Genomic DNA, 13,327 nt, shown 5'->3' with positions numbered 1-13,327 from the left:
CACAGCTCAGACTTGTGTCTCTTTTGTTGTAGAAGGCGTTGAGTTCTTTTGTTAGGGGTTAGTCACGGTAGCCGGGTGGAAGCTGGTACCTCATTATGTCTCTGCTCTGTTTGCTCGGTAGGTAGCAGATGGTATAGGGGATGATGACGTTGCCAGAGAGAGGCAGGGTAGAGAAACTCAAGATCTACGATTTGTTCACCTGTCACCCTCTTCCACAGTTGAGAATTGTATATGAGCTTCAATGAACGTTTTTGTCCCCCCTCTTCAAATAAACCTAGAGTTTATATTGGAGAAAGGGATGAGTTGGAATTACACTAGAATGATTAATATTTTTTTTTTCTCTCGGTTGTCACTACATATTATGAACAGTATTTATGTCTCCCCTGTGCCAAGATATGTACCAGAGGTTATTTGCATCGCCAATACCCCCGTTTGCTAAAGAAACCATTTCAAGTTTTCCTGCGCCCTCTGCATGCCCATTTGCAGTGCAGCATTCCAGCGTTTTTGTTGTTAATTTAATTTTTATGTTATCGGGCGTTATCAAAGTGGGTGTATCAAAATGCCATCCGAAAACCTTTAGGAGCAATTAAGCAAACCAAATCTTTTCCTGCTGTATCTTAATTAGAGCCTGAAGGACAGAGGTTGGTGCTGAATGAAGAATGATTAAATAAGAGGTTTAGAAGAGGAACTGTGTTATTGGCTGGTTTTTGTACCAACTCTTAGTCCACACCTCTGTAAGCCACCTGAGGTCCTTATCCACTACAGATAATTTCAGAGCTTCTTTCCCAGGTATTTCTTTTGTACATATGCATAGATGGACAGCACAGAAGCAGACCTCGATAATTTAGGTCATATTTGCAACATTTTTTTTCCCCTCTTTGGATCTGCAGATTTTCGAAAGAATTCACCAACTTACTATCAAGGCTTTGGATTCTAGTTAATTTCATGTGTACATCATTTCATGCGCCTTAAATATTTAGCTGGCCCTTTAACAAAAGTTAAAATATCAGTTTTCGTTATTCCATAGCAAAGACAATCATATGCAATTGCAGTCTCAAAAGGTTTATAGCTCAGGCAGAGCATCTGAATATGTCCCATAGGATCGAGATAGCCCTCTTTGTACTGGTTTCTGAAAGCTTTGCAAATCTGCAGTACACGCTGATATTAAGCTGAAAATATTCTGTACTTCTCTTGAAAATGTAGTGAGGTTAGAGGTTGGGAATGGTAGTTTTCAAGGAGACATTTAAAATAAACCTCGAGAACAAAAGCCTTCAAATGTGAAGACCAAATCTCAGATCGCCTTTTTTTTTTTTGCTCCATTTCTCCAGCGGCAGTCTGGATTCATGTGCATTTATGAACCTTATATGTCAAAGCAGTTCGGGTTTCTAAACCCGCTGTGAGAACTATTGCAATGAAAGTATTTTTTTTCCTGGAGAGTAGTGGTGTAATGCTAGTTAAAATCTTGTGGCTAGGGGTTGGTGGGGGAGGGGAAAAGCTCTAGGTAAAATAAACTGTACCATAAGAATGTAGTCACCAAATAAGTCACGATTAAAAGGAAGTCATCGTTTTTTCTTCGTAAAAAAAGAGAAAAGAGCAGAAAACACACCGGTTTTTGTAACAGTCAAATAAAACATATAGTATCAGATTACTCCTCTTTGGGGTATAGTTTTTGGACTATCCCTACCAGGAACAGTTTGCTTCTATGTATTACATTCAGGGTTTACAGTCTACTGCGAACTGACGGAACAATCGTGGTATTGTTGCCAAAATCATATCTTACGACTTTCCTCCTGTCCCTCCCTTTCTTTTCCTTTCTCTAGTCTACATCGTAGTTTTTGATTCAGCTGGGACTAAGTGATTCCCCAACGAAATGGTCGTCTACTACGAGATTATTTTAATAATATTAACGGAGGTAAAAGTAAATAAAGCGACCAAAATGTCTTTGGAAGTGCAGCTTTCGGGAGGTGGAGAAGAAACCGAAAGAAGGATTGCAAGAGGAAAACTACAATCCACCACTCCTCCTTTTCAACTCGCGCCGCTACAATAAGAATCCCAGGGATCGGCGGCGGCCAATGGAGAAGAGGCAGGTGGTGACGTCAGAGGCCCTGTAGAAAAGGCACGGAGGCCGGAAGGGCCTGAGACTGCGGAGCAGAAATAAAGCGAGGAAGCTCTCACTTTAAGGGATTACACCAAGTCAATGCAGAGCGGACTCCTCCTTCCCAATTACTCACACGCAGTTCTGCTTTACAGGCGGGACGAAAAAAAAAAAAAAAAAGGAAAACATCGCCACCTTTAAGAGCAGCGTTCTTTGCTTCAAGATCTTAAGCCCCTCGTTTTTGTTGTTGTTTTTAATTTATTTTTATTTTTTTTTGCATTTTTCTTTATGCATGTCTTTTTTACATTTTTCTGTTTTTGTATCTATCCCAACCTTTCACCTCTCTTTACAAATTTGACCAAGGTTCCTGGGAAAAAAAAATACACCAACCTCCCCCACAAAACAAATGTACCTCTGAGATGTCTGTTTGCAGAAAGCTGATCCTAGACTGTGACCACTTCAGATAGCGGTTTGAACCTCTTCTCTAACCTCGAATACACTGGCCTCTGTTTTCTTAGCTATTCGTTTTGGTCTTGAGTCAGATATTTTGCCAAGTTTTCCCAATTTGATGGATTTCTTTTTTTATGCTCTAGCAGAAGATTTGAACGTGCTTAACTTATGCTGTTTTTTTTTTTTGTTGTTTTTTTTTTAAAGGGTGGGAGTCAATTTTAACTGTCTTTACGATTTTTTAAAATTCAGCTTTTTGAAAAAAAAAAAAAAATACTGCTCGAAGTTGTTCACTACATTACTCAAAAGAAAACGTTGGAGACTTTTTGTGGGGGTGGGGATGGGGGGGAGGGCAGACATACTCAAAAACTTTGACAAGATGCTTCTCGCCACTGTGTGAAAGCCATCAGAAGCAATAAGGCAGAGTGGGAGGCGAATCGGGCATTTAGGTTTGGAGAAAATTTTCATCTGGAAAACTGGTGGTAAGAAAAGAAAGAGGAAAACGAAGATCAGAGGGAGGAGAGGAGAACGACGCTAAATGAATGGATTAGGACTCCGACTTATGGAAGTTCTGGGGGCCAACTCCAAAGCCATTTCCAAAGAATCAGACGTCTATAATTTCCGCGCTTCCGCGATGCTTTTCCACAGCCTGTCGGGAGCAGAGATGCACGGAGTCATAGACGAGATGGACCGCAGATCCAAAAGCGAAGCCCCCGCCATCAGCTCCGCCATAGACCGGGGTGAAACGGAAACGGTAGGCAGATGGAGTATGGTGAAGGATGGGGAGGGGGGGGGATAATAGGGGGTTTGAAGAATAGATTTGTGTAAAACAAATAGGAAAGGGAGAGATCGGGTACAGAAGTGCAGGAAGACATGCTACCGAAAATAAGGAAACGCTGATAGGTAATTAAAGAGTTCACATAACGAGGCCTTCTAGGGAACTGTAAGCGGGATGTGTGTCTGTTATTTTGAAATGGAAATAGAATTGTTAGGTGAAATGAGATGCCTTAGTTTTCTACAGGGTAATAAAGCAGAATAACACTTCAAGTGTACCGATATAGGTATAGTTTTCTTTGAACAATAAAACTCTGTAAGTGCATTGACTGCCAGCTTTAGACTTCAATTTCTTCTCTAAACAACCGGAACCCTCCCCCCCCTCAAAATATTTTAAAAATCGCATTTAGTAAAACTGAGTCCCAATTTGCCATTTTTCTGAACAAAATTCATTGCAGGCTACTTTTGGATAGTATTATGTATGCAAGAATACAGTGAGAAGCACTCCCATAATACATTATCTTCAAAAGAGAGAGTCAGAGAGTGAGGGTGACTTAGATCCAATTTACAAGATCAGTGTTGCAGTTGATGAGAGAAACCCAAAACCGAAAAGACTTCCAGGACTTGATCGGAGATCTTATCTCGTGAAGTCCAATGCCCAGCTTTTGATGGCTAGGCTCAAGCAGTGGAACTTGTTGGCTAAAAGTGTGCAAATCACAGATCAGAGGAAGCTTCACCAAGCTTTTTCCACCTTCAAGAAGGGCTCTGCTTATACCACAATGAGACCAATCTGTTTGAGGCAATTGGAATCACCTGTAACCTGAAAAATGACATTTCACGACCTTTAAAATCTTCATAGTGTCTACAAAATCAGGGTATACTGTGGTTGTTTTTCAGATTGAATACTTCCATAGTGAAATCTCTCTTTTATTTCAAAATAAGGGGGGAAATTTTATAGATATTCAGAAAATGTCTTAGGTTTTCTGCTTTTGCATTTGGACATATTTTTGAATATCATTGCATTTTAACTCAATTGTATATGGAAAGAAAACATTTAATTCAATGTTTATAAAAAGGTGTGAAAAGTCAATTTTAATGTAAATGCATGTTAGCTGGCAAAACTATTTAATGCAGTTCCAATAAAACCCATTAAGTGACAATTTCCCTTAGGGGGAATTGGGTCTTACAAGCATAACCTAAGATTTGGTGTTATGCTACATCCTTAGGCAATGGAAGTATAATTCAAAATTTGCCGTATAATTACATATTTTAAAATGAACTGTGTTTAGAAAAAAACCCAACAACAACATTTTAAGAACTAATTTCCTTTAAAAAAAGTTTTTATTTGAATAGAGAAATATGCATTCGTTGTTAATTGCAGCCATGTATGGTTGCCTTCATAAATGAACAAACACGGGCTATTAATGTTTAAAATTCTTGAAATTATTTCAATTTTAGATATGAAACTTCTTAGGTAAATTGGCTGCTATCTTTGACATGTTATTGGTTTTTATATTCTGTGTAATTTAGGAAGATTTTAGTCTGCTGTATTTCTTTCAAAGGTTTTATCTATGGACAAAACATTGCAAAAAAAGCCTTTTACATGAGGTGTTTAAAAAAAAAAAGTTATACTGTATAGGATTCATCAACCAGTCAGGAATGAGCTGGATGCTTTGTACAACACAGTCGTTAGGTTGTACTTGCAGGTGTAGCGTCTCAACTCAATGCCATAATTAGATTGAAATATAAATTATTTATTTTAGTGGCCTTGTCATTAGACTTAGCATATTTTCATTTTTTGGGCTGGTTCATAGGGATTTCTTTAGCCTCAGTAATGAAGGACAGTGAAAGTTATTTGTAAATTCTCCCATTCAAGTGCTGTTTATTTGGCCTGAGATTTGACACTAACGTGTTACATTATACAGCACTTTTAAGTTTGTTCCAGGTCGGTACCGAACTAGTTTTAATTTTTTACAGCATGCTCATTTCTTTCCCCATATTTTCCACCTATTTCGATTTTAATGTCTCTGTTTGTTGACCTGCACTACACCAAGAAAATAGGACGTGTGTGTGTGTGTGTGTGTGTGTGTGTATGCGTGTTGTTTAGTGGAGGAGGGAGTCTTTTTTGGTCTGTAACAATCTGATTATAACAGTTGTATATTTTCCTCTAACATATGTCACTCTGAGCAATTTATCCATAATTTAAAAAAATTAACAGAGAAACGAAAATATATTTCATCATTGTTAGATGTACTGCAGCAGCACAGTTTAAAAAAAAATCCCGCTTTCTTTTGAATTAGATTCAACAAATCAGGTTTAAATGTTTCTTGTCTTCAAATGTGCGTTGAACATGTTGCTTAGTGCGAATGGCCTGAATATTTTAACATCCAGACCCTGAGATTACTTCGTAGTTCTAGCATTCAAGGGGGGGGGGAAAGGATATTTGGGGTTTTATTGGATAGGGCAAGCTAATCAGAGGAACCTGGCAAATTTTGCTTTCATTTTGGGGTTTTTTGTATGTCTTATAGTTTCATTTTATTGTCCTGGAAACAAGGAGTCCGAAAAGTACCCCTTCTCCCAACACTTTTTGTTCCTGATTTTCAGGAATATTCTTGATATTAGATCAGTATAATAAAAAAAACCAAATAAAGTTTTTGATCTGAAGTTTCGTTCTCTTATCTAAAAATTCCAAATTAAAACAGAAGAAAGTATTATGATTTGTGCTAAAGACGATGAAAAGGGGCTTATATACCCCCTCCTCCCTTGCTCACATTTTTTTTTTCCAGAGAACGTCCTTGATTTTGCAAACTGTCCCAGAATCTGCTAAGGATTTACCTCTTGCTTCTCTGTGGGAAAGTTGAGAGTTGTGTCTCTAGACCTTTGAGGGTCGGTGCTTGCCTCTTTTATTTTTTTTTTTTTTATACAACAGGAAATCGGTTTCAGCACATTATTTTTAAACAGTAGAATGAGGCATAAGAAGAAAGCCAATTTTAAAAGTGTAAAAAGAACAACAACCCAAAAGTAAATATACCATACTGGTTATTTGAAGTCTTCTAAGCTGTCATTCACGTTTTAACCCTTTTCTGAATTTTGGTGCTGTAAAGTCTAAGGCGCATCCCCCGGATTTTTAAGCGCACACCTTTAGTTTTCTCTGGCACGGAGAGCTAATAGTGTTTTTGTGCTTTTTTTTCTGGCCAGACCATGCCTTCAATCAGCAGTGACCGGGCTGCCCTGTGCGCTGGCTGCGGAGGGAAGATCTCAGACCGGTATTACCTCCTCGCTGTGGATAAACAATGGCACATGCGCTGTCTGAAGTGCTGTGAATGCAAATTGAACCTGGAGTCGGAGCTCACCTGCTTCAGCAAAGATGGCAGCATTTACTGCAAAGAAGACTACTACAGGTATAAGCGCAGCCTTTTGTCTTATCAGTTTATCCGAACCGTCTCGTCGATAACACGAGACACAAGGAAGTTTAAAAATGTGTAAACTAACTTGCATTTGTGGTTAGCTTTGCTTACTTAATTTGTTGCTCATTGCTTTATACCGCTCTTCTGCTCCATTTACTAAAGGCCTTATTGACTTATTTTCCAAAATGGGAGGAAAGCCATTGTTAGGGAGAAAGCTTTAGGATTTTTCTCCTACAGAACTTTAGCTTGTCCTTTTTGAATTTGTCTAAATCTTCTTCTTCTTTTTTTTTGTTGGGGGGGGGGGTGGAATATAATGTCACCATCCAGCTAAAATACCTTACATGTGTATTTTTGATGTGGCTTATCAAAAGTCAAAATAATATTAAGATTAATAGACAAGGAATTATTTGATTAGGGCCTCAAAATCACATTCAAGCATTTAATACAAAAAAAAAAAATAATGAAACATTAGTTCTGTTTGGATCTTTCTGTCAGAATATATGCAATAAACATGAGGACTGAAGGACCTGAAAAGACACAGGTGGCTCTCAGAGGTTAGGCTGGATAACACTTTAACAATATAACTCAGAGTTTCTAAGACTTTTCCCTTGACAATGGGAATGGGAAAAAAATCTGCTCCATTATGATGATCAAAGAATATAAGTGACCTGCAGACCTCCGGGTTTTGTGCTGATCAAAAGGGGTTAATGGCAGTTTTGCGGTATGTGATAAAAGGTCAAGCTGACAAGTTATAGATAACCAGGTGGATTATATAGTACAGCGCTGTGTTTATAATGTTAGAAGCCATAGACCAAGATTTTAGAAATTACAATTTGAAACTGTGCTCACTGAACTCCAATTTTATACTTTTTATCCTTTGTTTTCCGGGATTTAAAAATATAGATATTTAACAGATTCTAACATTTAAGTGATCTGCATCTGCTAGTTTAAAAAAAAAAATACTAATCAGAGTTTCAAAATTATTTGGTATGGATTTATATTTGATACCATTGATAAATGTGAGTAAAATAATTGTAGTTTGCAGATAGTCATTCATAGGGTTACCATATGGCTCCAGAAAAAGGAAGATGGATTGAGACATCTGGGTTTCACTGCCATTGCTTTCTATGGAAGTAAAACCCAGATGTCTCTATCTGTCCTCCTTACTTCCATTGGAAGTAAAACCTGGATATCTTAATCCATCCTCTTAGTTCTGGAGCCATATGGCAACTCTAGACTCATTCACCCATTTTCAAATGTCCCTGCCCAAATGCTTTGAGTCTTACTAGGGGCTGCTGAAAAATTCTCAGCCCAACCAAGAAGAGAATGATGTGGCCCTTAGCCTGAATATAACTATGGTTGCCAACTGGCTCAAGATTTTTTAGGACAGATGGATCTAATCCTAGAGTAGACCCGCTGGATGCTGGGACTTGGAGTCTTGTTTTTCTTTGGAAACGAAATAGACCCACAAATCCCTGAATGTAGTGGGAATAAAACTAGGACTGGAGCAATCTGTCCTGAAATTTAGAGCCAGTTGGCAAGTCTACATAGAAAGAGATTGATGACTTGTTAAAAGGCACAGCTAAGAGTATTAAACCAGGACTTACCTACTGTGTGCTGGCTGGCTACCAATCCCTGAAATTTATCTATTTATTTTACAAGGCAACAGAGTAAATTGTGGCATATAAAAAACAACTGGCCTATCCAGTCTCCTAGGTGAAATTCTTCCTCTCTGATTATCGTTTGAGCTAGATATGTTCACCTGCCTCTTTCCTGCCCTTTCAATGTATTCTAACCACTGTCCTCCATTCTCTGTCCCATGCTTGTAAAAGTTCTGGCGTACCCCATCTCAACTGGCAGCCTGTTTCAGCCTCTGCCCTCTTCTAATGAGCAAGCCAATACCCAGGTTTCCTCCAGATCTTAAAACCACATTTTACAATAATCGGCATAGCTACCAAGACTAGGTGTTAAAAAACATCTGACTAGGCCTGGACCATTGATGTATGGGCTTTAACCACGATGCTTGGTGCAGATTATCTCATCCTTCTAGGAAACATGCTTCTGCTCTTTGATATATAAAAGGTAACTAATTTAGAAGGCGTTAAAACAACCTGGCAAATAAAATATGCTGAATAAACAGAAGACTAAAGGTTAAGTGTAGAGAAACCTTCAGCAAGCCTGAAGTTAACTGAAAATTTAAAAAAACGTTGGTTTAATCTTCCAAGGGAGAAGCATCACAAAAAGCTCCTGCTGAATTCATGTGTAAATCTTAATTGCATTTACCAGAAGCCAAGGGAAGGATAAAGGAGGTTAAAAAAAAAAAAAGTGAAAGGAGATGAAGTTGGTGGTTCTGAAGCCTAGTTGAGAATGATGCAGACATGAGGTGAATCTCTATCAGTGCGGGGGTGGGGGGGTGGGGTGGGGTGGGGTGGGGTGAGGGGGGGGTGTTAATTAAGGGTACAACATGGTTCTGCACATTCAAGGCCCTTAATTCTTGGAAAGAATAGTTGATTCCTCCTACATAATACTAAATTCACCTCTAGTACGTTTTGAAATTTTTGGAACAACATCTAGCCAAACTTTTCTTCAGTGTATAAACTAGTGAACAGCTACATAACAAACTTGAGTTTACAAACGGTATATTTATAATATGTCATACAAGCTTCGGTGACAGAGGATGTCTTCAGACTATGTGAAAATAGAAATATTTCAGTCTAAACACATTGCATGCAATGCATACTATATGCTATGTATACCAGCACTGCTTTGGTGTTTACTTGTAGGTATTTTGTTTATTAATGAATTAATTATTTATTTTCAGGAGATTTTCAGTACAAAGATGTGCCAGATGTCACCTAGGAATCTCGGCGTCAGAAATGGTCATGAGAGCTAGGGATCTGGTCTATCATTTAAACTGTTTCACTTGCACCACTTGCAACAAAATGCTGACCACAGGCGACCACTTCGGGATGAAGGACAACTTAGTGTACTGTCGCCTCCACTTTGAGACTTTACTTCAGGGAGAATATCAAGTTCATTTCAATCATTCGGATGTAGCTTCCGGGAAGGGCTCGGGACTCGGAGCTGGCTCTAATTCTTTGGGACTGCCTTATTATAACGGTGTGGGGACTGTTCAGAAAGGAAGACCCAGGAAAAGAAAAAGCCCTGGGCCTGGGGCCGACCTGGCAGCGTACAATGCAGGTAGGCCAAGCCAAATTCTCTGTAAAAACGATCCATCTTGTGTTTGTAATGCAGGGTTCCCTCCCTGATTACACGCAATAGTTTGCCATTTATTAAAGCTAGACTGATAATCATAGTTTAGCAGCGCATAATTATTTAGTTCAAGTGCTGTCAAACTGGTAATTACAGATGCTTGTAAACTAGTACTTTTCTCTTTAGGTGGCAATGGCATGTTTTGAAGTAGTCTCCTTCCTCCCACCCTCCCTTCCTAAGCCTCACCAGTTTAGGAGAGAAAACGGGAGTTCAGTGAGCTGTGAATTCAAGTCAACAGCCAAGTTTCTGTTGGACAAATTTGTATCCAAAGACAAAAATCTGAACGATTTTTACAGGGCTTTCAGTTCTTTAACCAGACACTTAGGTGGCATAAAAAAAGGTGTCTACCACTGGTCGTTTAGGATTAACCCCCCCCCCCCTTGTGTGTGTGTCTGTGTTTTCCTGCGGGGGGTGGGGTTAGTGACTATTTAATTTGACTGCCTTATTGAACCGTTATTACAGTCTGTAAAAGCAAGTGTTTACAGTCATGTCCTAAGGTATTTTGTCTTGAGGTTTAGGTGAAATTGTCAGTCGCGTTCCAAAAGTAAAACACGTGGACTAATAGTACCTACCTAGTAAAACTCTGTGGTAGCGCTATAGAAATAATAAATGCTAGTAGCAGTAGTAGTGGCTTTAAGGTATGTTTTTTTCCCCAAGAGTTTAAAATGACTTTAGTCATATTAGATCGTAACTCGCTACCCGTAGTGAGCAGAAATTTGTCAGAATCATGTTTATGGTAAACTGTTTCTACTTAAAACATCTGCCATCGTATAATGCAGTTTAATGCATGATACCGTAATTGTGATTTGGGAAATATACATAAATCAGTTCAATTTGAATTTTTTGCCTGCTTAGTAAAGAGAAATCATACTTTTCTAGCAGTTAATATTTCAATTTAATCAAGACTTAAGGTGCAGGTAGGAAAATCTCCTGCCATATACCACAGGTTTTGCTAAGCATCAGAACTTAGCCGTCTGAAAGAGGGTGTAGCCATTTCAGGACCAAGGGACATATTTGTCCCATAACTTTAAAATCCTATAAATTTTGATTGGGATAGTCTACAGTTCTAAATTTGATATGTACGGATTCCATATGATACTGCCTTTATGTAAACAAACTGGTTCCGACATTCATTCATTAGCGTCGTTGCCAGATTGACGAGAAGATTCACTTGCCACACTGTCCATAAGCCAGAAGTTTGATTTTTTTTAAAAAAAAATAATGATATTTCACCAAAAAAATCAATTTTTTGGCATCTGCAAGCCCTTTTTACCATAAAAATGTCGTCAAAACCACAAAAATTGGCCTACGATCCTTATGGTCCTGAAAGGGTTAATAGAGCAAAGAGTTAATTTGCTTCTGTTCTGATTTCATGCTTGCAAACTTTAAAACCTTGTGGATATTTTGCTCCCCAAATCATACGAATCTGTATGAGAGTACACCGAAAGATGAAAATTAAGCTTTTATTTTTAATAGCACCCTGTTTTAGAATAGTCAGGTCTGATGAAACTGTTAAAATTATCAGCTAATAAATATTTTTGAAATACAATTACAAAATATAGGGGAGGGTATGAGCAATACAAGCACACAACAGACTGTCAATAAAAGGCATACAGGAAGATTTCGCATATAGTACTGATTTGGAATATGTAAAACGCAATATGAATTAAGAATTTGAGATATATATATATATATTTTTTGTGGAACGATCATAAAACTTTCAGTAAGATTCAGGTTGCAGTAACTCTTGTTATAATTGGTTAAAAGTAGATCCCTTCCAGATTGGACCTACTAGTTCTACTCTTCGGCAGTGTGGGACTTATACATATCAAATAGAATTAGTCCTTGATTTGTTTTCATCTAAAATGGCTCTGTGTTTAAAGTCCGTCCATTTTCTTTCCAGTCAAGAAAGAAATAACACGATTTTACCTACTTAAAGGAAACAATCTGGAGAACCATTCTCCAGTTCCAGTTGCTTACTCCTTTCTTCCCTCTTATATCATCAAGTTTTTCACAAAATTGAAAGTAGGTCTGTGGACGTTAAGAATATTAATTATTTGTACCATTTTATTATTTGTTTTCAACATGTATTTCAAGATATCTATAAGCAAATTAAAATAAGATAAAACAACTTCTTATGGACAACATTTAGCACATAGGATGAGAATTTTAAATGTTCACTTGCTGTTATCCTAGCTAGGATTTGTAGAACTTGTGCATTATTGGAGAGAACCTAACGAAATATTGAGAAATCAATGATATTTTTGATTCGTAGAACAAATGGAACTGGTTGGGTTTTTTTTTTGTACTTCAACAAGTCTTAGTTTGTAGTGGACTGGTAAATTTAGGTTGATGGAGTTTAGATGTGGATGGATCCTGACAAGTGGAAAATAGCTCAGAAGGAAGCCGGAACTTCAAAAAGATTCCCATCCCCCCCCCGCCCCACCGCTCTCTCTCTTTAGAGTGCCTCTGTGACCATAATTTCTTCTTTCACTTTGTTGGATTGGAGTTTGATGGTTTTGTAGCTCAGTGAATCAATGTCTGAAAGCTTAGTGAACATGGGAGCACCTGAAAAGCGTTCTGAATAAAAATAGTTCCTCTATGATTTTGGCCAAAACCTCCCACAGCCTGGAGTATTTTATTCATTTAGGTTTAGTCTTTCATGAATATCAAAACAGTTAAATGTATCTAAAAAAAGATATCAGAAAAGTCAGGTCCTATGTTGGAAATATTTTCTGCCCCCCCCCCAACATGAAAATAAACACATTTAATGCAGTACCGATAAACCTACAAAATATATAAATTTAGAAATGTTCTATATATTTCATCCACATTTTAAAATTAATTATTTGCATCCTATTGTCAGAAATTGAAATTTCCTGATATATGTGATATAAAGCTGCTCTGTTGCTAGACTTAATGTCATTGATGAGTAAGCTACAAATCGTTCTTATTGTTTTGGCTGCATTTAAAAAAAAACATTTTTTTTAAAGGTTCTAGCTTAGAATGCCAGGTATTCGATGATCTCGACTATTGACTTTAGGATGAAATTTAAGATGTGATCCAAAAATTATTTCTAGACTTTAGGGAATGTGCTGGCACTAAGATCTGGGTTACTAGTATGTACCTGTATATAGGTAATATAGCAAATGCATTACCCTTATTATTACCCTTACTAGTTCAACAACCCTGGAATCTAGTTTGAATTTTAGGTTTTCATTACGTTGGTCTATGAATTCTTCGCATTGAGTCATACCTAAGCTTCAGTTAGGCACTATAGAACAGAAGACGTGATTATTGGACTTTGCTTTCCCTTAGTCTTGCATCCCCT

The 13,327-nt window shown here is 37.8% G+C and overlaps 1 protein-coding gene across 7 annotated transcripts in view; it reads left to right on the top strand.

Annotated features, from left to right (window-relative positions):
• LHX2 (LIM homeobox 2) overlaps positions 1–13,327 on the top strand; it is an 83,931-nt gene that overhangs the window by 8,786 nt on the left and 61,818 nt on the right. For 4 of the 7 annotated variants that reach the window (XR_004540839.1, XR_004540842.1, XR_004540840.1 and 1 more), the window contains exons 2-3: positions 6,515–6,717; positions 9,545–9,924. Coding sequence is in view for 1 of the 7 variants with exons in the window: in XM_033960662.1 (XP_033816553.1) it covers positions 3,081–3,296; positions 6,515–6,717; positions 9,545–9,924 (799 nt within the window). In the remaining 6 variants the exon portion in view is untranslated. Of the gene's footprint in view, positions 1–2,903; positions 3,297–6,299; positions 6,338–6,514; positions 6,718–9,544; positions 9,925–13,327 lie in introns of those variants that run through there. The other 3 variants (XR_004540838.1, XM_033960662.1, XR_004540843.1) reach the window with 2 other exon arrangements.

This window comes from Geotrypetes seraphini, chromosome 10 (assembly GCF_902459505.1).
Source record: "Geotrypetes seraphini chromosome 10, aGeoSer1.1, whole genome shotgun sequence".
NCBI classification, from domain to species: domain Eukaryota; kingdom Metazoa; phylum Chordata; class Amphibia; order Gymnophiona; family Dermophiidae; genus Geotrypetes; species Geotrypetes seraphini.
The sequence above is the reverse complement of the archived record's forward strand: the minus strand, read 5'-3'. Positions and strand labels throughout refer to the sequence as shown.